Source organism: Cynoglossus semilaevis, chromosome 5, assembly GCF_000523025.1.
Source record: "Cynoglossus semilaevis isolate Cse_v1.0 chromosome 5, Cse_v1.0, whole genome shotgun sequence".
Classification (NCBI taxonomy): domain Eukaryota; kingdom Metazoa; phylum Chordata; class Actinopteri; order Pleuronectiformes; family Cynoglossidae; genus Cynoglossus; species Cynoglossus semilaevis.
Window position 1 is genome coordinate 11,509,582 of NC_024311.1, and position 24,080 is coordinate 11,533,661.

At 40.0% G+C, this 24,080-nt stretch overlaps 3 protein-coding genes and 2 long non-coding RNA genes across 8 annotated transcripts in view; 3 read left to right on the forward strand and 2 right to left on the reverse strand.

Annotated features, from left to right (window-relative positions):
* Positions 1-1,694: 1,694 nt before the first annotated feature.
* LOC103379053 (uncharacterized) lies at positions 1,695-9,345 on the reverse strand. Its single transcript, XR_521553.3, has 3 exons — positions 9,207-9,345; positions 3,738-3,859; positions 1,695-3,672 (listed from the first exon to the last, which is right to left on the reverse strand). It is a non-coding gene; the product is annotated as an uncharacterized LOC103379053 (long non-coding RNA).
* On the forward strand, positions 3,725-9,196 carry LOC112487002 (uncharacterized). 2 transcript variants are annotated; one of them, XR_003049669.1, is made up of 4 exons: positions 3,725-3,856; positions 4,889-5,089; positions 6,108-6,264; positions 7,324-9,196. It is a non-coding gene; the product is annotated as an uncharacterized LOC112487002 (long non-coding RNA). The 2 variants fall into 2 exon arrangements; XR_003049668.1 differs by having other exon boundaries at positions 3,827-3,964.
* LOC103379054 (very long-chain acyl-CoA synthetase) lies at positions 9,220-13,987 on the forward strand. Its single transcript, XM_008310466.3, has 10 exons — positions 9,220-9,807; positions 10,691-10,900; positions 10,988-11,146; positions 11,528-11,652; positions 11,762-11,956; positions 12,169-12,259; positions 12,349-12,547; positions 12,910-13,007; positions 13,428-13,558; positions 13,644-13,987. Exons 1-10 carry the CDS (start codon positions 9,327-9,329, stop codon positions 13,815-13,817), a joined length of 1,863 nt encoding a protein of 620 aa, XP_008308688.1. The 5' UTR covers positions 9,220-9,326; the 3' UTR covers positions 13,818-13,987.
* A 667-nt stretch (positions 13,988-14,654) lies between these two features.
* On the reverse strand, positions 14,655-22,578 carry hdc (histidine decarboxylase). 2 transcript variants are annotated; one of them, XM_008310495.3, is made up of 13 exons: positions 20,582-22,578; positions 20,132-20,334; positions 19,830-20,002; positions 19,015-19,128; positions 18,805-18,927; positions 18,206-18,343; positions 17,988-18,131; positions 17,200-17,266; positions 16,927-17,089; positions 16,666-16,756; positions 16,478-16,576; positions 16,269-16,370; positions 14,655-15,640 (listed from the first exon to the last, which is right to left on the reverse strand). In XM_008310495.3, exons 2-13 carry the CDS (start codon positions 20,157-20,159, stop codon positions 14,960-14,962), a joined length of 1,923 nt encoding a protein of 640 aa, XP_008308717.1. In that variant the 5' UTR covers positions 20,160-20,334; positions 20,582-22,578; the 3' UTR covers positions 14,655-14,959. The 2 variants fall into 2 exon arrangements, with proteins under 2 accessions (XP_008308717.1, XP_024911166.1); XM_025055398.1 differs by having other exon boundaries at positions 20,132-22,578.
* A 179-nt stretch (positions 22,579-22,757) lies between these two features.
* usp8 (ubiquitin specific peptidase 8) overlaps positions 22,758-24,080 on the forward strand; it is a 10,515-nt gene continuing 9,192 nt past the window's right edge. The window contains exon 1 of one of the 2 annotated variants that reach the window (XM_025055397.1): positions 22,758-22,900. The gene's annotated coding sequence lies outside the window, so the exon portion shown is untranslated. The remainder of the gene's footprint in view (positions 22,901-24,080) is intronic. The other variant, XM_008310465.3, reaches the window with a different exon arrangement.

Below are 24,080 nucleotides of genomic sequence, written 5' to 3' on the forward strand. Positions count from 1 at the left end.
GAACCGACAGGTAAAGGGGGGACCCCGGTTTTTACCACTTCCTCAACCTATGGCTTTTTTTTGGCACAAAAAAGTCCTGTTCTGTCAATCCGACGTATGGCTTTGTTGACAATCGCCGGTCGTTCGCCATAAATTGGATTGTGCTCCATTCGCATTCTTCGTTTGTGTTGTTATTTTTAGGGGGAACTATTTGCCCTTCATTATGGCTCTGATGTATGAGTTCTGACACTGGGGATTTCAAACGTATTTATTTTCTAAACCTCTATATATTCTACAATGTATACATACAGTATATATATTCTCATATATGTATATAAATATTTATCTATACAAATAAAGTTCCTTCAAGTTTTGAGATAAAACCTGTGAGTGTGTCAACATGGGGCCGGGGGCTTGACTATAGTCCTGTATACTAAGGGCGGGGGATGCAGCAGAAAAAGTCTGGTCAACTCTGCCCTACTCCAACAACGTTGCCACGGATGAACAGACCAATGAACACAGAGGAAGGATATGTGCTAGAAATAAAAGAATGAAACAAACAATCAACAGCTACTAAACTCCAGCAAAGTTTACAACACAGAGGAAGGATATGTGCTAGAAATAAAAGAATGAAACAAACAATCAACAGCTACTAAACTCCAGCAAAGTTTATAAGTGAAAATAAAATGATCAGGTGATTAGATTAGGCTAAATCTTAGACCATGCTCACACAACCAAAAAGAATGAATCCCTGACAAAGTTTTTTAGAATTCATAAAGACAACGGAGGAAGTGCCAGAGCGGAGGAACTCTTCTAAATATGTCCAGACTGCACTGCAACTCAACACTTAGGTCTGTGAGTGAATTCGTGTCACTGCACACGTCGCCATTCTTGCTTACGCAACTGTTTTGAACGTGAGGTAACGCAGTCCCATTATCAGTCTGGTGTGGACGCCGTTTGTCAGAGAGTTTGTCAGAGAGGGGAAAAGAAAAAACACAGAGGAAAAACAGAGCCTGAGTGGTCAGTGGTCAGTGTCCGTCTTACGTGGAGCCGTGAGCACATTCTTCACTGAACTCTGCTCACCACAGTTTCACAACCAGAGACCCTCAGTAACCCCTGATATTACCCTGCTCTCTAAAAGAGGCTTGGGCAACTGCCCAGGGTTCAAAGGAGACGCACAGAGGACGCCTCGAGCTCTCAGCATCTTTTTACTACAGGCCGGCAGTCTTTTACACTTTTACTACATTCATGGTGCTATATTGGTAGAACGTGCAGGAATTTCCATAACATAACCCAGTCATTCAAGTAACAGGATCCTATGGTATTGGTTTCATATTTTCCTTGAATATATTTCAATGTCAGTGTGATGTAAAAGTGCTGATGAATTTTTATTTTCAGATAACAATAATGCATGATTAAAAAGGGGACATTTTTTTCACATTGGCCCTTGATACGGTGTTCGCTGCACAGCACTAACAGTTACGCTCCCCAGGATCGACTACCGTATTAACTAATATGGTGGTCGACAAAGGAGCAACGCCATGTTTCAAATAACAGTATTTGGGAGTTCTAAAACAGTAGATTTTGCATATAAATTTGGGCTTCTCACGTGGGTGAGAGTCCTTTAGGCCCGACTTCAGACTCAAATAGTTGGAGGAGTGCTATCATTCATTAGATTGGAGCAGGCTTGAATTGATCTGAAACACAGAGCAAACACAGAAGTGCATATGAAAAAACACACATCCCTGAAGTATTTAAATGTACTAACAGCCTGAGGAAAAGCTGCAGGTCGCGGGGGCAGCAGTCTCCATGACCACCACCCAAATCGCACTGCACCGTACCAACCCCTCTGAACCTTCCTGCGGGTGGTGAGTCCACTGGAAGGTACCAGGAGGTGAACCCTGGGGTTCCACACCAGTGACACAGACATTGCCTCTGGGCCAAAGCGCCACTAGGCTTCTACCATCTTGAATATTTCCTACGTTTAAATCAAATGTAAAAAGACACAGCTCTTTAGCTCAACAGACAGTTTTATCACCAGAGTGTCTGTCCTTGGGTCTTGTGACCTGACAAACTCTGTTATCTTCAGTTGGAGCATATGTTTTTTGCAGTGTTTGTCAGTTGTGACTATCTTCAGACATTGAAACTCTATAAGACTGGAAACAAGTCCTTAAATGGAAGAAAAAACAGTTAACCTTGAAGAGAGAAGAGAAAAGTGTCTTTTGTGGACTATTGTTAAACGCCTTCTGGTTTTAATTTACTAACTCTGTGTAAAACCAGGCCTATTTAGTTGAACAAAATACTGCTATATTCACAGGAATTAAAGAAAGACACACAAGGATCTTCTTTAACTAAAAACACGAGTCCTTTCCATGAGTCTATACTGTTCCTGTAACCTGTGTATTTCCCCGCTGTGGATTCAGTAAAGACTAATTGTACTCGTTTTATACCTTCCCCTTCCTTTGGGAACCACAGGACTGTATCAAAGAGGAACACCATCGGTTTTTAACCCCAGATCCAGGAGCACCAACCTCTCCTCCAGCTCAGCTCACAATGAAATCAGTGTTTGACTACGTAAACTTGGTTAAAAATACATGTAATTTGGTTTATGCAGCTGCTCGAAGCAGCGCCTGCGAAGAGCTGTTGCTCAATGTCGGCTCCCTCTGTGTGCTGCTATAAAGCTGTGAAGGATTTTGCAGCTGGTCAAACAGATGATGCTGTGAGGTCAGTGGTCAAATGACCGTTCCCACCTGCAGCACAAAGCAGCGAGAAAAGTTAGAAGAGGACACAGTTAACACATTTTACTGCAATTGTGAGTCTCATAAAGGTGAACGGCCTTTTCACGTTGACTCCGGAGTCCAAGAAACCTCAAACTAAACCACAGGAAGTGGCTCTTCCTCCATAGAGCTGAGCTTATCAATGAGGTTAGACTAACGCACTGACCCAGACCTGAGGCACTGGGTTCACATAGTCTTCAGATTAAACAATCTTTATTCTGTTTACATTTAAAAATGAACAATATGCTTCGTAGCTCAAAAAGGTTGGGAAACACTGGGATTATTAGATTATCCACTGAGTCCAATAGTTTTTTGTGAAGTACCCAAAATCACATCCACATTGAAGATCACAAACATATGAAGTGACGATACTTCAAAATCTAGTCATCTAGTCAATAATCCAGAGCAGATGGTAATCGGGTCATAACGCAGGTCGGACAGGGAGGTTTCCGTTTTTCCAATCGATTTTTTTTCCTATAGACACAGCCACGCCCACTCAGTCACGTCTCTGACGTCATCCAACAACGGTTCCTGAGTTCTGCGTGTTTTCCCTCACTTTGCGGCAGAAAACATCATGATTTTGTACATTATCTCTGCGCTTTTAGCGAGTCTTCTCGTCCTGCCGTTCACGCTGAGAAGATCTTGCCTTTACCTGTGGGCGGATGTGCGGTACGCTACGAACATGCTGCGCACTTCGTTAACGATGCTGTCCTGGTACAGGAGGAAACCCCTCCGGTTCTTAGTGGTGGATCGTTTCTTGGAGCTGCGCATCCAAACAAACCGTTCATTGTGTTCGAGGGAGAAACTTTCTCCTTCAACCAGACCGCCGGGCTGGGCAGCAGAGTGGCCAACGATCTGCAGGCTCAGCCCGGCCACAGAGCTGGAGACACGGTGGCACTTCTCATGGGTCACGAACCTGGCTGACTCTGGCTGGACTGGGCTCAGCCCGGCCACAGAGCTGGAGACACATGGGTCACGAACCTGGCTGGCTCTGGCTGGACTGGACTCTCCAGTGGCTTTCATCAACCACAACATCCGCAGCAAGGCTCTGCTGAACTGCCTCATCTGTGTCGAGGCTCGGGTGTTGACAGCAGCCGCAGGTACTGATGCATGTAAAGAAGGAATGACTCAAACCATGTATACAAGAAATGCTGACAGTTTTTCCAGCTGGACGTGAATTCCAGAACCAGAGGAACAATTTTTGACAGGTAGATTTTCACTATTTGTTTGGAAGTGGGCAAACACAGGAGGGTACGGTGTGGATTTTATAATTAGTTAATGAATTCAATGATGAATTAGAGCAGTAATACAGTAAATAGAGCAGTAGTACAGTAGATTTAGGCTCCCCAACCCCTGGTCCACTGTACAACCTAGTGGTGTTAAAGTTAAAGTTTCTGGGTCAGATTAGCAAATCAATTTATACATATTTTATTTGACCTGTTTTAATGAGTTGGCATGGGCACCTAGTGTTCACTGCAGTGCACGGCGGTCGCCATGCTAACTATCATACAACTCTGAACAGCTGCACACACAGAGTGCTGACTCAAGTTCACCATAATTGTCCATATATCTCGTATTCCTTTCCACAGCTGGCATACCAAAAGAGAAAATAATCTGAATCTGTGTAAGAGATGCTCGGTGTGAGATGACGTCTGTCTCGGCGCTGTATCTCCAATCTAATAAAGTCAGGAGGCTTCCTATAATTTGTGCCTACATGTATGGCCATTCAGAGTATCTGATGGCATCACATGAAGTGCAGGGTCAATTTACCATCTGACTCCACACCAGCCAGAGCAGGTGATTCATCTGTATCTGGTCACCTCTAGGAATAGAAGCTGGCATGTTCCCAGGATGACCATATCAAGTAACTTGGCCAGTAGATCTCCTTGTACTAGTATATGACTCATATATGGACTCATTCATCACAGTCAAGTTCCTTTACAGCATTTATATCATAGGCATGTTTGGATTTGTTAACAATTGTCGACCTGTCGATCATTTCTGAGTCTAACCCTCAGCAGTGTCTTAATTGATGCCTCTCTTTGTATTATTAAGCACATGAAAATCAGTTCAACGCAGAAAAGTTGCAAAACTGTTGATATTTTGTCATTTTTTGTGGTATGAAACCATAGAGAGAAAATGACAAAGACCATAAAGTCAGAAAGGCCTTTGGAAACGGCATCAGAGCCGACGTCTGGACAGAGTTTCTCAGAGTTTCTGTCTTCGGTGACATCAGGGTCCAAGAGTTATACGCCTCTACTGAATCATTCGTGGTTTTCCAGAACTACACCAGGAAAATCGGAGCGATAGCACGTGAAAACGTTTTGATTAAGGTAAGTAAAGCAGTTTTCTTCTGCTCAGCTTCACTCTGACTTTATCCGAGATTCCAGTGGCATCTGGTGGGTCATGTGGACCAGCTTTTGATTTATGCAGAGGACCATAAAATGTAACCGAAGACCAAGGAAGAGCTTTTCAGATAATTTAGTGTTGGTGTTCTTTTGAAGGCACATACAGTACTGGTCCCTCGGTGAAAAATGAACTGTTGCTTTATTTTTGACTTAACGATAAACTCAAGACTAATCTGTGCATCATTGAGTTACAGCTCAGTACATTTGATTAGAAGAGTTCTATATAAATCAGATTGGATCCAAATAAATTAGATCAGATTCAATTCAAGTAAATAAGGTTAGATTAGATTAGTTGTAAATAAATGAGATTAGCCCCAAATAGATTACCGGTAGATACGTTTGGGTTAGAACAAGCATTTTATATTAGATTTGATCCAAATAGTTTAGGTGAGATTAGATTAGATTAGAATCGATTTGATTACAAAGGAATTAGATTAAATTAAATCCCAAAAATTTAGGTTAGATTTTATCCTTATAAATTACATTTTAATCTAAATAAGTTAAATATATTCCAGGCAGTTTAAGGTATCAGTGTCATCTTATGAGACCTGGTCCCAGATTTCCTCTTTAGAAGCTGTTTCCTTACACTCTCATCAAGTCTGACACAGAGCGAGACGAACCAGTCACTCTGCATTAAATCACCCACAGGTAATATGTCATATAAAATAATACAATTATTAAATAGTAGAATTAAAATTAATACGATTTGTTCTACGGTGGAAGTCAGAGATATTTGCAAATATAATTAAGAAGATTTCTGTTAGATGTAATTTAATGTAATTACTTTTTTAAAATGTTATCATTGTCATTTGACATTATTATACTGTTTGTGTGTAACTGTGTAACTGTGACTCCTGTTTCCTAGGATTCAAAAGACTGTGTCTCATTGTGGTCCAGACATTAAGGTGGATTTGTCAGTGATGTCAGTGAATCTGTCTTTCAGCTGAAACAGGGCTGCTGGTGTGTAAGATCACAGACATCGCTCCCTTTCTAGGCTACGCCCACAACAAGGAACAAACAGGGAAGAAAAAACTCCGTAACGTCCTAAAAAAAGATCTTTACTACAACACTGGAGACCTGATGAGGATCGACACCTTCAGGTACAGAGCTGCCATGCACCACCGTTACATTATAACAGTGATTCCCAACCACTAGTGCCGCGGGAAATGATTCAATTTCACCTAATTGGTTATAAACTATTATTTATTTATTACATATAATTTTTCTTTGCTCGTCATGGCAAGCATGAAAGGCAGAACAATTAAATCCTCTTCTGCTAGGTGGCAGCAGATAGCTATGAAAACTAAAAAAAGATAATCAGAGCTGTTGAAGATATATATATATCTTCATATATCTATACATATATATTTATTCGCAACAGCAAAAAGAAAAAGTTCCAAAAAGCAATACTAAATTCCTCATAATTTACCTACTTTGGTCAAAGTGAAACCTGGGCCTCTTGAACAAGACGGTGGTGTACTTTCTAGAGAGCTGCTGCCTCCTTGTGGAAAAGTTTTGAATTGTTCTAAAAAAACATTTTCTTATTATTATTTGCACTCATAAAGGTTTGACCAATTAAGTTAATTGTTGCTATGTATGGTAAAGGCTGTATTTTCACTGTGATATACATTATAATAATTAGAAAATGAAATGAGCATATTTTGTGATATAAAAAGCAATGTTTGCATTTATAATAATTTTGTTCTGAAAACTTGCTTTGTTTAGTGGCCGAATTAAAAGGAAAACTCTGTAAAAATCTGTACTCTATAGTAGTGATTCTTAACCATAGGGCCGTGATCCAAACATGGACTGCCAACGCCACCTAGAGGGCTTAAAAAAACTTTCAGAAAAGAAGGGGGGGAGGGGGGTCAAGAGCTGATAAATGGAGCATTGGTGTGACGTAAAAGTCATGCATAAAGGCTAAAATAAGTTCCCACACCATCTATTGGGGAAACGTGGGTATTGCAGGGAAAAGGCAGAAGTATAATGATAATATAAACATATTATATAATTTGGAAAAGTTTGGTGGGTCGGATTAAGAACAGGAACCGGCCACATCCGGCCCCTGGGCCTTAGTTTGCCCATGCCTGTGTAACCTGTTGTTTCAGGTGTAAATTTAGTTACTAAGCCAATTTTGTGATTTTTGTTTTCTATTCCAGCACTTGAACGCATCAAAGAGTAGTAGAACATCAGCAGGATCTCATCCCAAACAGAAACTCTGGGTTTTTCTAGATCGCTTTTCAGGAAGCACGAAATAGAGGTAGGTAGAAGTAGTTCTCCCTTAATTACACACCATGCATATTGAAATACCTGCAGATAATCTGAATTTTTTTTTCAAATATCACCTGCAGCAGAAGACAGTTTTTATCTGCTTGTATTTGTTTTGTTTTAATTTCATTTATTTGCTTTGCTAAGTTTTTGGCAGCAGAGAAGCAAGGCAGAGGTTCTGTCCCTGTTACTTTTAGTTGTGCAATGCACTCGGGATTGGCTCAGGTTAAAGGCTGTCCTCACTGGTGAAAAACACATACAGATACACGGTGTAATACCAAAAGGGAGGGGTCTATTCAGCCACAAAGTAATTCAGAACACAAGCTGCGCGAAGAACACGGAGTACTGCAAGTTATTTGTATAAAACATTGTAGGTTTCCACAGATCCTTACCGTCAAAATCACTGAGTCTGTTTGGAATCACTACACACTGTATGAGAATTGCTTTCAGGCAGTCTGCGTGCACAGACCTGTTGTCGGTTATCATACACTCTGTTGACTTTCTTTAAAAGCTAGGAAATGATCACAGCTAATATTAGAGTTGATATAGATTTTTTTTTGTATTCATTTACTCACTGGTAGAAATATATTATAAACATTTTATTTTGTAAAATAAACCCTCAAGCAGTATAACAGCAGTGTAACATAAAAAAATATTCAGCAGATTCATTTATTTATGAATCATAGGTTTTTTAAGCATTCTACGCTGCAGCTCCAGACTTTGTCTTTAAAAGAATAAAGCAGCTTAAACAGCCTGGTCCTTTTAATGACACACTTGAGCTGAGCTGAATAAGGGGGAGTGTGCAGGGTTTATTCAAGGAAACAAAGTCCACATAAGTTCGTACGGGCGGAGCGGTCACCATCAGTCAGGTCTTATCAGTGTTCGAAAGTCACTTGCATGTGGTTTACACAACTATAAAATGAAATAAAACACACGCACTAAGTATAACGGACCAAACACGGGCACTTTGATCCAATCACAAAAACCAAAGCAAAGTGTTATGAAAAAAGATGCTGGTTATGCTCTGTGTGTGCTGTTGAGAGAAGCCTGGTGCATTTATGTAGAGCAGAGGTTATCTAATGGCGGTTTGCGACCTCTACGGGTCAGCGGAGGTACTGCGGGGAAGGTTTGAGGAATTTTGGGGTTTATCTGGCATTGCTGGTGTATATTTTGTTTTATATATTTAAAAAAATAAAAAATAAAGTGAGATCAATCTCAATTAATCAATGAAGACACAGTCAACTACAGATTAGAACACACCGCAGCACAAAAGATTTTCATCATTAAAAGACAATTTACCACGACTGTCGTTAAACACTTTATTTTGTCTGTAATTAATTAAAAAATATGGAGTTAAAGTCTTAAGCCTGAATATGAATGATGAAACATTAATTTCTGAATTAGCCGTATAGCTTAGCATCGCATACAAGTAACAAAGTATGCACATACTGTAGATGGCACTTGGGTTTATATATGTATGTATGTATATATATATGTAAATATATGTAAGTTATAGAAGAACGTCGTTGTTGACTCTTGTTGAATGTCAGGAACACAAACTTCCCTCCGTGGTGCTACAGGCTAATAAAGTATTTTAATGTTTGTATAAAAATGCGTTTTTTATGACCTATAATTAGGTTATACAACTATAAAATTTCAAGTGCAAAGTTCTAAAAGTAATAAACCCCGTAAACTACTCCGGGCAAATAGAGAAAAACTTACATTTGAGCTGAAACTGTTTTCCCTCCCACTCAACGTCTCCTATTTCACTTACCAATTACGAACGGGGCACAAAGTTCACCAGGCGTTTCTGTGGACACATCCAGCTACGACGGTTGTCCACGAAGAAGAAGACGACGACGTTTCTCCGACCAACACCGACCCGGTCTCCGTCATGACGTCCTACCTGCTTTACTCCTTGTTCACGGCCTTGGCAGTGTTGCCTTTGCTACTTTACAAGAGAAACCGCTACTTTTTCACGGATCTTTGTTACGCCGTGAAGCTGCTGAAAGTGGGCCAGAGAATGAGAAAGTACACGCAGCACAAACAGCTCCACAGCATCCTGGACTGTTTTCTGGACCACGTTAGAAAGCAGCCGAACAAAACGTTCATTGTTTTCGAGGACCGCTCGTACACGTACAGTCAAGTGGACCGAGAGAGTAACCGAGTGGCCAGAGCTCTGCAGACCCACGCCGGGCTCCAGCAGGGGGACACCGTGGCTCTGTTCTGTGGGAACGAAGCCCACTTCGTCTGGACCTGGCTGGGTCTGTTCAAACTGGGCTGCGTTGTGTCTCTGCTCAACACCAACATTCGCTCCAAGTCTCTGCTGCACTGTTTCTCCTGCTGCGGAGCCAAAGTCCTGGTCGTCGCCGAGGGTAAATCTCTGTTCTTGTTTTTTCTTAAAACAAACGTCAAGCTTTGAAAAAAAAAAAAAGGATATGCAAATTAATTTCATTAGCTGACAGTGACAGCAGGCTGATGTGATGCTTCTCTGAATAATAAAAGCAGAAAACGGTTTCATTGGAAAATAAAATAAAAAGAAGACAAACGCTTTTCAAAATAAGAGTTCAAAATGCTTTTTTCCCCCTCATACCAAGGCGTTGGTTCTAAAGCGTTTCACACCGCGTTATTACCTCTAAAATATTCGTCCCTGTGAGCAGCACCAGTACAAGTCATGAAATATTAATGTAACTACATACACTGGTTGAAAACTTGTAGTTTATTTTAGATAAGTTAATTATTTAACCTATTTATCAGCCATACCATAAAAAAGGCAACACAGGAACAGACAATTAAAATTAAAATTATCTTTACTTAAATTAATACTAAAATGGCTACGGTTATGGTTGACCTCCTACCAAGTCAAAGAGGAGACTGGAATAAACACAAAATATCTTTACAGTGACTAAATAATGTTGAGTTAACATTGACTAAAATACTGTAAAGTGAATCTGAATAAATATGTCTAAAAAAAAGAAACAATTGCAGTGACTTAATGAATAAATATAAGATTAAAATTGCTGTGACCAAAATGAATTAATTAACAAAAAAATCAAAATAAAGATTTATTTTATTTTTATGGTCTGTATTGTCATTGTACCACAAGTATACAATAAAACCGAGCCTCTGCTTTTTACCCATCACCAAGGGGAGCAGTGGGCAGCTTCTAAATGTGAGTGTTATTTTTATCAACAAGTAGTAAAGTAAACTTGTAAATAAGAGGACGTTGTGTTTTTTTTGTGTGTGTGTCTGTGTCAGATTTACGGGGCGCTGTAGAAGAAATCTTGGTCAACTTACAAGAGCAGGGAGTCCGTGTGTTCATTCTCAGTGACAAAGGTGAAGTGGAGGGCATGGAGACTCTGTGTGATAAAATCCAGCAGGCCTCAGACCAGCCACTGTCTCCTGAGCTGAGGGCCAACCTCAACATGAAGAGTCCTGCGCTCTACATCTACACCTCAGGAACCACAGGTAACCTGCCCTTCCCTGTCACCGAAGAATGGTGAAACGTTATGATTGGTGTGCTCACATGTCTGTGTGTGTGTGTGTGTGTCGCAGGCCTTCCCAAAGCAGCTATAATCAACCATGAGAAACTGTTGGCCCCGTGTTTTATGCTGGCCATAGCTGGTGTACGCTCTGATGACATCATCTACGTTTACCTGCCCTTGTACCACAGCTCAGGATTCCTGATAGGCCTGTGTGGAGCCATAGATAAAGGTGATGCACGATTGTTTTTGAAGGAACCGTGACTGCGCTCTGAAAATAAGTATCGTCATTTTCCATACTGAGATCATGTTTGATTAACATTTTTTTTACAGATAGGACTATACAACGCTTCCCCGATGTCTAAACATTCACAGCTGTGGATTTTATATTTCAATGAACTTTATTTAGATTGCTGTATTTGGGATAAAACTGCTATTCTCATTGAACAAAGGACATTTAAATTAGTGGTTAAAATGATCTGTTCTGAACCCACCTTGCAATAGTTCTGTGAACACAGAACCCAGACACTGTGCTCTTTTGGGATAACGTTAGACTAAAAAAACAAATGCTATATGCTATGCTATAATTACAACCGTGTCTTCTGTTCGCCAGGCATCACTGTTGTCCTAAGACGGAAATTTTCTGCTTCTAACTTCTGGAACGACTGCAGGAAGAACAACGTGACGGTCGTTCAGTACATAGGAGAGGTTATGCGCTACCTCTGCAACACACCAAAGGTAAACTCTGGTCCATGGACCACATGATGTGTCTAACAAGACGCTGACGACCGTGACCGGCTAAACATCCTCAATCATAGCACTGAAAGATGATTTGATGTCACTCTAGAAAGACAACGACAAGGATCATAAAGTGCGATTGGCTGTCGGAAACGGAATCAGAGCCGACACCTGGTCGGATTTCCTGCAGCGATTTGGAAATATTAGAATCTGTGAATGCTACGGTGCAACAGAGGGCAATATCGGTTTTGTCAACTACGTAGGGAAAATTGGAGCCATTGGTAAAGAGCATTTTCTACAGAAGGTAGTGTATGAGTGTGAATGGCTGTGACTCTGTGTCTATACATACTGTATGTGGCCCACTGTCTCAATATGTGGCCCACTGTCTCAATATGTCTGTAAGTGGCCCTGTGTAGACTGCAGAACCGTCCTTCTGTCTGTGCAGTTGTCCTAGGGCCACTGTATGTTCTTTTTTTTATTTAAATTTTATATTTCCACTGTCTGTCTGTTTCACAGATGGCTTTTTCGTACGCTCTGATTAAGTATGATACAGAGAAAGAGGAGCCGGTCAGGGACTCCAGAGGGTTTTGTATCAAAGTCCCCCCAGGTGAGACTGTCAATGTCAGAAATGAATGTCTTCTTCCGAGACACCTCCTCATAGATGCCGTAGTTGAAGCGCGGTGTGTCTATCTGTAGGAGAGACCGGTTTATTTGTGGCAAAGATCGGAAAAAGAGCGCCTTTCATTGGCTACGCCAAGAACAAGCAGCAGACAGAGAAGAAGAAGCTGAAGGACGTGTTTGTGAAAGGAGACCTTTACTTCAACAGTGGTGACCTTCTTATGATAGACCGTGAAGGATTCATCTACTTTCAAGACCGCATTGGAGACACCTTCAGGTGAGATGGTGGAACAGTACAAACACATTTTAATGATATAGAACATTTACCCATTTACCCACTGTGGCCAGACACTGACTTTTATGTAGGACTGGATCAGGTGAACCCGAGTTATCCTTTAGTTATACTATTGCATGCCTAGACTGCTGGGGTAACTCCCATGCTCAACTGCAGGATTCGATTAACACTACTGTCGTTATTACTAATGTAAATTTACTTGACTTGATTGGACGGCACCTGACCTGGACATGACTTGACTTGTTTATCTTTTTGACACTTTTTTCTCTATTTTCTGCCCTCTGCTTGACTTGTTTATCTTTTTGACACTTTAATTTTTCTCTATTTTCTGCCCTCTTTTGTAGGTGGAAAGGAGAAAATGTGGCAACAACAGAGGTGGCAGATCTTTTACAAACAGTGGACTGTATTGAAGAAGCCAACGTTTATGGCGTCAAAGTGCCAGGTACTCATGCTGCTGTGTGAAAAACATGTGCTTTTACTGCATCTGTAAGCACTGATTCAAGCTCTGTCAGTATCAGCTTAGAGTAAAAACAAAGCATTTTATAGCGTAGTAAGAAAATATCGAGACTGAAATATCGCGATATTTCGTTTCACAATATAGTATCGATATTCTACAGTACTGTATCGATTTTTTTTATTAACAATTATCATGCAAATATTTATGACTCAATACTCAATATATAGTCGTGCCTATAGTATTGCAGAATATTGCAATATATATTATATCGCTACCCCTTTATGATGACACGTATCGCAACGCCAGATTCTTGCCAATGCACGGCCCTAGCATTCATCCTAATCATCTGATTGGTTTTCATTGTGTTAATCAAATCAAACGCTCTCTTTGTTTGTGACTGACAAGGTCATGAAGGCAGAACAGGGATGGCATCACTGAAGCTGAGGGGAGACATGACCTTTGACAGCAAGGCTGTTTATCAGCATATAAAAAACTACCTGCCCAGCTACGCAAGGCCACGCTTTATTCGCATACAGGTAAACAGAAACTTTCTTAACGGAATGAAAATGACATATTAAAGTATTGTTCTTTTTTACATTAATTTAATCAATGTTCTTAAAGAGAGATCTGGAGGTGACTGGGACCTTTAAGAAAATGAAGGTAAAGTTGGCAGAGGAAGGCTTCAACCCTGCTGTCGTTCAGGACCCTTTGTTCTTCTTGGAGGATAATAAAGGCTACGTGCCCATGACTAAGGAAATTTACAAAGCCATCACAGATGAAATCATCAGGCTTTGAAGGACGTCTGGATCATCTTCATATCGTACACCGTTCTTAACTACTATCACTGTCAAGTATTTTTAGTGAATTTTTATAAGTTTAACAGAACAGAAACCAAACGACACAGCAATCCCACCCCAGACATGTGCAACAAATGTGTGCAGCCCAAAAAAAAAAAAGAGCTACTGTGATAATGCAAAATCCCCAAACTACAAGGCGGTCATGGACGTTTTTGAAAAGTGATTTTAAAAGCAAATCTCTCAGTTGCTTTGGTATATAATTTAGAAAGGGAGAACAAATGCTCCTCTTTCTCCTTCACGATTGTGTACAGCCTTTCAGTATTGAAAACCTCTTCGTACCAAAGGGTGCTATTGGCTGGATATTTTTTTAAATCCACTTATGCAAGATGCATTTTCGGGCTATCAAAAATGAAGAAATCAAGAAGAAAACACAGATGAACCTACACCTGCAGGGAAGTCAGGATTTTGAGTTGTACGGGCAAAGACTCGTTTTTCTTCTTCCGACAGGTTCAGACATATCCTGCCAAGATCCTAATACTGTTGTATATAATAGGATTTTTTTTAACCACAGTTATTTTTGTTACCATGTTCCAAAGACAATGTGGAGAACATGCCCATGAATCAATGCAAGTCTCCTTCCTGAGATATGGAATTTCATTTTAATAAAGACTTTGTGAACATCTTACTTGTATCGTTTCTGCGAAAGCGAGATGTAAATGGGACGCTTTAGCACAGGAAGTATAGCAGGATATTCCATGAGTTTCTATTGTCACCATGAGAATGTAATGACAACAATAACCAATGATCCTGTACCTATGAGGTAGTGTGCAAGTGAAAAATATATTATACAAAATGTGTTAGAATGTCTTCAAAAATAAACTGCAGATTCATAAAAAGTCAGCCCTTAGCATTTCCCTTAGATTGAAATCCTACATTTATCTGTAGTGACACATCTAACGTCTTTAACTTTCCCATTCCCAGAGTGGAGAAAAGTATATGGAGATATGACAGTAAATGCAGCTCTAATGATTTTAGTTACCAAGAAAAAAAGTTTGACCTACAAACACACAATTTCTGCACATTCTTCCTTTGACCAACACCATTTAATTTCATCACTAATCTACTGTAGTGCCAGAATCTTCACTGGGGTTTGGGTGCAGAGTGGACTTCTGTTGGAGTAGTGGGGGGCGCTACACCGGCTCCCATGCACCTGAAGGATGGATTTTCCTGAGCTGCTTGTGAAGGCGTCTTGGGGAAGCACATCTGCTGCCGGCCACACTGCACCAGCTGGTGGCAGAAAGTGGGGACACTGTGAAACTTGGTCAGCTTCTTCAAGACCTCTTGGCCCAGAGGATTTTCAGTAACCTTCACTCCAGCACTGGATCCTGTTTTCACTGGCCTCTGAGGTGGTTTGGCAGCATCACTTTTAAATCCTGGCCAAACATCATAGCTGCAGCTGAGAGAACGCTGCGTTTTCCTCGATACATTCCAGTCCTTTTTAATAAGCAGCTCCCACTGAGACTCCTCCAGCCTGAAGGTGGCACCACGTTCATTTTGGTCGTCTTCTCCTGATGCACCATCTTCCCTTGGTTTGGGTTGGACTGTCACTGCCTTATCATTGTTCTCTGGCTTATCTGCCAGAAGAGCGGAAGCCATTTTGGAGATGATGCCCCAGTCTTTGAGGATGTCATCTGCAGTAGTGAACTGTGAGGTCACAGTGAACCGTATGATGCGTTTATTATTTATTTCTGCGGGGATGAGGTACATGGTACCTGCCCGGGTTATTTTTTTCAACAACTCCTGGGTTAAAGCGTTGCCTCCCTACAAAATACAAAATATGTTAAATGGTCATCCAGGGTAATTATGACTAAAATATGAACCATTGTATACTAAAAGAAGTAGCATCAATATTAATTATTCACTGATAATATGCTAAAATGTACTATACTAAAATAGGAATACAAATCCAAAATAGTTAAAATTTTGTGAAGAAAATGACAAATAACAATCAGCCAAAAGTATATCAGAGGTAGCAAACATAGTTAGCAAAATATTAACCTCAAACTAGAACAAAAAAGCCAATAATAAGTTACAAAAAATTTTAAAACAGCATAGTAGCATTGTAGCTACAATGCTACTAAACCAAAGCTTATCCCCAAATCAGCAGGTTGGCCATTAAAACTAAATGATATTGTAATATTAACCAATAAAAACAGCTAAATCATCTCCAGGCAGTTAATTATGAAGACTTGAACTCTAGCAATAAAATAAGACAAATAAGTTAGCTAACTTAAGTAGCTGTTGATGAAGACCTGCTGTGTACTTTCTGTCTTAAACTATTATCTATTTACTGACTTTTTATCCTCATATAACGGCAAATTAAAATACAACATAATTTAAATATTTAACTTTTAAAAAGACTTTACTGATTTGACACTGGTATACCAACTTTGAGACAGAAGACCACCAGGCCCAGGTGCCTCTCTGCAGGTACTTCAAATTTGGGATCATTCCTAATTTGAGACTCTAGGAGCTTTGCCATCTCGATGCCCTACAGAAGAGGACACGTGGGAATAAGAATTGGATTTAATGATTTTATAAACACTGGAATAAATAAAATAGCTTTAATGCTTCTATAGAGAAGAAGACGCTGCCTACGTGTCTAACGTGAGCCTGCAGTTTTTTCAGTCCAAAGGAACGCATGACAAACCAGAGTTTGAGAGAACGAAAACGGCGGCTCAGGGGAATTTGCCAATGCTGGAAAGCGGTAAGAATCACACAGATGTTAGAACTGGACAGAAAACACAGCATAAGCTGTCGTAAAAGGAAAACATCTATTGTCCTACCATGAAATCCGTGGCTGCTTGTGAGTTTTCATGTCGCAGATAAACTGGATCAACACTGAAGGTCTGCTGTAGCTTGTATTTGTCTCTGACCCTGAGAAAAAAAACAAACAAGTGAAAGTCTAGAAGTCAGATCTAAATGTACAAAAAATGAATGCACAAGAAGCAGTGGTTCTGAAAGTGGGGGGGGGGGCATCCAGTTATTACAATGTTTGCACTTCTTTTGTTAACACCTTGTGACGTGTCATGTGACTCGCTAATTACCAGAACGCTGTGCAGTCAAAATGGACCATCATCCACTTGGATGGATTAAAGACGAAAGAGTGGGCCAAGTCGATGCCCTCCAGGGACCAGCGTAGCTCGGGACAAAAGTAGGCCGTGCCAGCGTATGCAGCGTCGACATGAAGCCACAGTCCCTCCTGTTGACCTGCGAAAAAAAAACCCCCACTTCCATTACAAATACTGCAATCGTGAAGTGAGATGCTGAACACAAGATGAACACGGTCAACCAAGGTCAACTGCAATCGACAGACATACACACAGGTCCCAGTTCTGAGAGCTTGTCGAAGGCACACACTGCTGTAGTTCCTAAAGTGGCACAGAGCTGAAGAGGAGAAAAAAATATATTCATTTAAAAACTGTCACTCTGATGTGTATGTACTGACAAATGTACGTATGGCTCATGCGTGATTCTACTGTGTAAGCAAAAATGTCAAACATACGGCCCATGGGCCAAAACCGGTCCGCTGGGGGACTTTTTTTTCTGGGGACCCATATTTTAAAAGTCACAAACTTTTGCGACCCAAGTCGATCGACATTATTCGTAAACTTCTGGTAAACATGATGCGAGATGACCCAAAAAAAACCAAAACTCTTGCGACCCACATGAGGGTCGCGATCCAGTCTTTGGGAACCACTGCGCTAGGGGGTTCACTCTGGCCCACTTGATGAATTTTGAAAGTGAAAAATTCGTGGTGTTTAGTCTAATTCTATTTCATTAAATATGAATATTAACCAATATACTTGAACTTGTTGGCAGGAAAACAAGGGGTTTGTTATTCATAGGTAAATATGCTATGATGGTACTGGTCCGGCCCACTTGGCATCTAATCAAGCTGTATGTGGCCCCTGAACCAAAGTTTGACACCCCTGTTCTAGTGATTGATATTCCCAAAAAGGTCGGTGGCTGGATTTGGTGCAAAATTATGAATTCATCGAAACAGAATCTTAGGCCAATCGGTATATTTCTAGCTAAAACACTAACGATATTTAGGACGGACTGTCGGTACTGTAAAGCACAAGTATCATTCCGTTTGGGTCCTCACCATGAAAGGAACCAGTCCATTCCTTCTGTCTTCAAGTATGGCTTGCTTCAAAGTGTCTCCTCTCAGAGAGAACTGGTCATCAGTGGATAGGAACCTGACCTTGACCAGAGCGATCAGACCCGCCTTCTCCACTGAAGAGTGAGCCTGTGGAGACGACGCAGACTTACTTCACCTTGACTCCGTGGTGACAACCTTACGAATGACTCAGTTCCACTGACCTGGTCGGAGGCGTAGGCCACCAGTCTTGCATTGAGAACAGATTCATCCACTTCCTGGTCAAGCTCAGCCTGCAGCTCCAAGATTTTATCTTTCCTGGCTGCCAACAGAGCGATCAGTGTACTTTCACTGACTGTACTCTAAAAAAACAAATAAACAAACAACATAGTACAGTTGATTGCGGAATTCTGAAATGAACTTGTTTGTTTGTTCAGTGACCGGGGTCCAGGCCCCAGATGACTCAAACTGACTTGAGGACGTGAGTCTAATCACAAGTGCTTGGATTAAACTGAATTGACATGGACTTGATTAGAAGTTGAGATGCAGCCATTCCCTCCAGTGACTTGGACTTGAAACCAGGCTCTTCTTCGACTCACGATTTGACTTGAGAATATGACTTGGATGTGATTTAAATGAAGCTCAGTTTAACAAACACGTCAACACTTTTCACAAAAAGCAACCACACAAAATCATACAAAAAAGTGCCGTCCTCTGCTTCAAACCAGTTCTGAGCACTATCATGGTACTTTTCTTTGTGGATATTCTCAGTCATCCAGGTCATCATAATATCATGGTACTTTATTGAGGTTTGTTTTGTTACCTGCAGGATTCCTCCACCTCTGCTGTCTGGATGGTAATGCAAGAAGACATTTGGCAGCCCCAGTGCTTTACACAACCAGTCCATCACATTCATTTCCAACTCTGTGGAAGCTGGACTTGCAGCCTGTGCACAAAGACATGGGCCCGGAGCTGAGCACGGTTGACTGTAATATCTCTGTGGGCTTGAGTTTAGGAAAGATCATCGACTTACCCAAGTGAATCCGACACAGTTAATGGCATCAGCCAGCATTTCCCCAAGCATGGAGGGCCACGAGGTCAGGCAGGGGTAGTAGGCGTGCATATGTGGGCTCTGCCAGTGAACCACCTGCGGAAAACAATGAGGGGATGAGTCAAAACATTCTAAAAAAAACTGAACAGAAGTTTTTTATTTATGAAAGTTCAAACATTAACTTGGTAAATGGACTGCTGATGTGTTGGAAATTTTAAATGCTTGTAGACAACTTACTTGTTGTACTAGTGTCTTCTGTTATCAAGATAATCTGTTATGGCCGTACCCAAATATCATTATTAAATATCTTTGAAATTAAAACATCCATCTTAGAGAAGAAACTAATTCACCTACTTTAGAAAAATAATTTCCCTGTACAAATGTCTTTTTTTACCCCACTGTATATTTTTGCAAAACCTAATAAAAACTTGTAAAAACAAATTAAAACTATTTACCACCTGTTTATCAAGGACATCAAACCTATATTACACCTTAAAAATACAATACATAATAAACGTATTATTATATGGACACAATCGACACCTTAAAAATACAATACATAATAAATTATTATATGGACACAATAAATCGATAATAAACCAAATTATAAATGAACCAAACATATTGTAGATATGGATCTATGAATGGTAGTTTTTTGGTAATTTGTAGGTCACTCTTCATATCCCAGCCACATCTGATAGTTGTCTGGTTTTGATGGTGCCGCTGCAGAGGTTCTAGGTTAGGACTAAATCAGGGGCGTTTTGCATTGCAGACGGCAGGTGACAGCATGAACTTACCCCCGGCATTATGACTCTCTCGATATCTTTGAAGATACTCTCCCAATCCTCAGCTTCCACAGGGGCAGTGTCCGGGATCAGCTGCCTCATGTAGTCCGGTGCCACGTCTGGAATGACTTTCCTCTCCCTGATGGAGACCAGGTACTGAGTGATGTAATCCACCAGCTCCTTACCTGCACAGACACAGACACAGAAAACAGCCAAGGTAAATGAATGGTTCAGAACTTTTGATCATTCTTGTCATTATATTTACATGCAACAACGACAAAGACAGACTCAGACCAAAGGGAAGCATTGATTACCTCTGCGGTTGTATTCTTCAGCCTGCATTGTTGTTTTTTTACAGGGGGTTTGTGTCTGCAGTAAGCTGTGTGACCTCGGTGGCTGAGATGATCACTCTTTATAGACCTCATTGTGAACAACACGCCCACAGTGGGTGACGCGTTGTGTGCGAAGTTGGGCTCTTGACAGTGGTATACTCACCTAGGCCTCAGTGGCGTCCTGCCTGAACAATTCCACACACTAATGACTTCACTTTGTCTGTAAAAGCCATCAATATTATGCAGAAATGTAGTATATTGACTCGTGACGTACATCCCAGATAAGTCATGTAGCCATAATAACGCCGTTACAAAAGCAACAAACCCAGGAATTAATATTCAGCTATAGCTGCCACGTAATGTACTTCAAAAAGTATAACAATAATAACATCATACAATTACAGTGTTATTAAAAATACTAAAAGCATTTACTTAGAAACACTTAGTTAGCCATCCCAATCGCTTTCCTTAAGATGATTATCCGTCCGTCGTAGAATTAACACGTTTTTCTTTTCTATCGTCATCCACGATAAAAGTCCTCGTCGTCGTTGTAGCATACGTTTCGATTGGCTTTAGGCTGAGAATGTCCGTTCAACGGTGGTCTGAAGCAGTGGACGGAGAGAAAACTTGATTTTCCAGCGTCCATGTCGCTCGATGAAGTTTGGGAGATTCAAGATTGTGTGTTCTTTGACCATCCAATCAAATCACTCAAATCGCCAACGTAACCGCCGGCCAGCCAGAAGGTCTTGTTTGATGCCAACCCAAAATCTGATTAGTAAAGAAACAACGTTCATTGCGGTTCCTTATAGGTTTATAGCGCTGTGGTAAATAAATCAGCATTTCTTATTTGGAATTACTTTTGGGAACAAGCTTGAGGGCAGATTTTTTTCATGTAACTACTGACTCATTTTAAAGGAATTAATTAATGCTGCATTATTGTGAACCCAACACCATAATTAGTATCTCCAGTGAGCCTTTAGTTTAGTTCTATTTGGGGCAGTGGTGGCTTAGTGGTTAAGAAAGCGAACTTGGGTCTGGAAGGTTTCAGGTTTGAGTCCACCATATGCAAAGATACCCCTGAGGTGCTCTGAGCAAGACACTGTCCCCACACCCTGCTACACAGGCGCTTAAATCTGCCCACTGTTCACTTGGATGATGGGTTAAAAGCAGAGGGCACATTTTGTTGTGTGCAGTGGTGTGCTGTGTCACAATGTAAAAGTATTTCACTTTCCTTCCTTCCTTCCTTCCTTCCTTCCTTATTTTGTTTAGCTGGTAGTTGAGGTTTGGGGTTGGTCTCCACTTTGGTGGTGCCCACACCAAACTGCTTTCAAATGTTATTCCCAGGTTTTTCTGCAATGTTTGATTACAATGTTACTAATCTGACAGATGACCCAAATATCTACTTCAAATACACCACAGGGGGTTTAACTGAGTAAGGTTAAACAGAGAATTAAAAAATGTGTCATGTTACCCAAATATCTACTTAAAATACACCACAGGGGTTTAACTGAGTAAGGTTAAACAAAGAATTAAAAAATGTGTCATGTTATGCAAGCAAAGTCAGTAATGCGTTATCAGATCTGTTATTCATGCCTTTATACCCTGACCAAGTATTACAAAAAAATCACCTACAATGTTTAATGTCAGGCACTGAACATTGGCTTTGCCAAAGGAAAGAAAACACAGAAGAAACACTGTAACGATTGTTTCTACGTCCGTGTGACGTCTGGCAGTCTGATGAAAGCAAGTTTAACCATAATTGTGCAAATGGAGTTTAAGGCAGAGCGCTGTGACATCAAAGTCAAAGTGCATCATGATAGCCTGCTGTTTTCCTGCTTTTATTCAAATAAAAACGTCAACAATACAACAAAGAGCACCTAGATCTTCAGATTGACATAAATAAAAATAAAAAAACCCACAAAACAGAAATGACAAGCGGAATGTGTGAACTAAGAAAATAACTTAATTGTTAGAGGCTTGATTTTAAGATGGATAATAAAACAATAATCAGCATAAAGTGGTTTTTCAGGCAAGGCTAGGATTTAATGTGATAATTAAGTTTGACCATTTCAGTTCCTACACATTGGGAAATAACATTTTAAGTCTGTTGTTGCTATCATCTTTGACATGTGTTTATGTTTTAAAAAGAAACAGAATCAAGTTTTTAGAATTGAGTACAGACGTCTTTTGACTGGGGTAAAAATTCTGAATACGATTTCAAATTAAATAAATAAAAATGTTTTAAATGTGTTTGTCTTTATCTTTTATTTTTAATAAAAAACAGGAAAATGGTATTGATACAGAGTTTGCAAATACTGTACAACATAATGATGGTTCTCATTATATTACCAAAAGCAAGCAGGGACATGATATCAAAACGAAATTCACTAAAAAGTTCAAAGGCAGATAAAAATTCATATGGGAGCATTAAAGGCAGATTCATTTTCAGGTAACTATATTATTAAATTCTTAAAAAGTCATTGACATCATAGTTTATAGTAACATTTGAAATATTTGCTCTCATATATTCCTCCATTGGCACTGATAGTTAAAACACAGTCAAGGTCATAAGGGTTTTTTTTATTAAAACCTCTTTACATTGGTGGCAATAATGCTGGTACATGGTGTCGCTAGTGATCATCATAGAAGAAGAACAGGACCGAGTGAGAAGGCGGCGAAGAAGAAGGGGAAAAAAGATCAGGAAGTAGATGTCAAAAGTGGCTACATTACAGGAAACGGCTATATTTTAAGGTATTTTTAGATTTCAAAGTTTGGTTTGGACAACAGTGTCTCTGTCTTATTTGTGTCACAATATCCTATGTTAAAATGTGTTTTTCACTGCGCATGACGTTGTTGTAGCGAGTGCACTCAACAAATGTTTAAGTGCGTGAGCTACTTAGCATGCTAACTAGCTGTAGCTTTGTAGCTTTTATGCTTAGTTTTGCGTTTCGTTTTCTGGTGTCCTACTTTAAGGTCAGTTATCATTTTTAAATTTTAATTTTGTTGGCCATGTACACGGTTATGTTGAAGGGCTTTCAAAAACATTTTGTTGACCTAGCTCATTTTACTTATTTTTGGATAGCTCACTGCAAGCTCACTAATGTTGTCAACTAGTGAAAGCTCCACTGACAGATTTGATGTCACGAGTATATGTGTCGTGTGTTTATTTAAAGTGAATTACTATTACACGGTTACATTAAACCGTGTCCGACAAATAATCGAAAGCTACTCGCTGTCGTAAAGTTATATTTAAAAAAATCCTTGCTGTCGTACGTCCTCAGGCGTTTACAAACATAACAGGTAGAAAAACACAACAGGCAAAGGTCACCCGGCTCCCATGTTGCGTACAAATTAAGTTTTTAGCGTTACAAAGCTAATATATATTTTTCGAGTTGTGAGCCTTAAGACGTTCATCTTTGCTCGGACAAGTTGAACATTTTCTTGTATATAAAAATGTAAATGACTAAGTATGCCCCTCGCCAGTAATTTTATATATATGTGTGTGTGTGTGTGTACGGATAATAATTTCTCAGTCATGTCTCTGTGATATGTACGATATGTATGATGAAGTAGTAATGAAATTTAAACAATCACAGAACAGAAAAATTAAACAATGTCCAAACACTACAATACTGTCTAAGAAACAAACATTCGAAATATGAGATTTGAAATGTTCCAAAACAGAGGCAGCTGTGTCTATTACAATGATATAATAATAATACAATATTAAAGGTCTTGTGTTGTAATATGTCCAAAGTAATTGTTGTATTAAAAATGAAGAGCATGCAGGAGTTCTCTCTATAGTTGTTGTTACTTCACCAGAACAGTTTAGCTGAAAACTAACAATCAGCAGCTTTATGGAGAAAAATAAACAAAAAAATAATCAAATAAATAATGCACCCCAGCTGTAGGGACAAATGACTGAAGTGCA

Coding starts and splice junctions, on each gene's coding strand:
- LOC103379054 (XM_008310466.3), top strand. CDS start 9,327: ATGACGTCCTACCTGCTTTACTCCTTGTTCACGGCCTTGGCAGTGTTG. Junction 11,957..12,168: donor AAGAGCATTTTCTACAGAAG/GTAGTGTATGAG, acceptor TCTGTTTCACAG/ATGGCTTTTTCGTACGCTCT. Junction 13,008..13,427: donor TTATGGCGTCAAAGTGCCAG/GTACTCATGCTG, acceptor GTGACTGACAAG/GTCATGAAGGCAGAACAGGG.
- hdc (XM_008310495.3), bottom strand. CDS start 20,159: ATGCAGGCTGAAGAATACAACCGCAGAG. Junction 17,090..17,199: donor CTCAGAACTGGGACCTGTGT/GTATGTCTGTCG, acceptor TTTTTTTCGCAG/GTCAACAGGAGGGACTGTGG. Junction 16,371..16,477: donor TGCAGGCTCACGTTAGACAC/GTAGGCAGCGTC, acceptor CCTCTTCTGTAG/GGCATCGAGATGGCAAAGCT.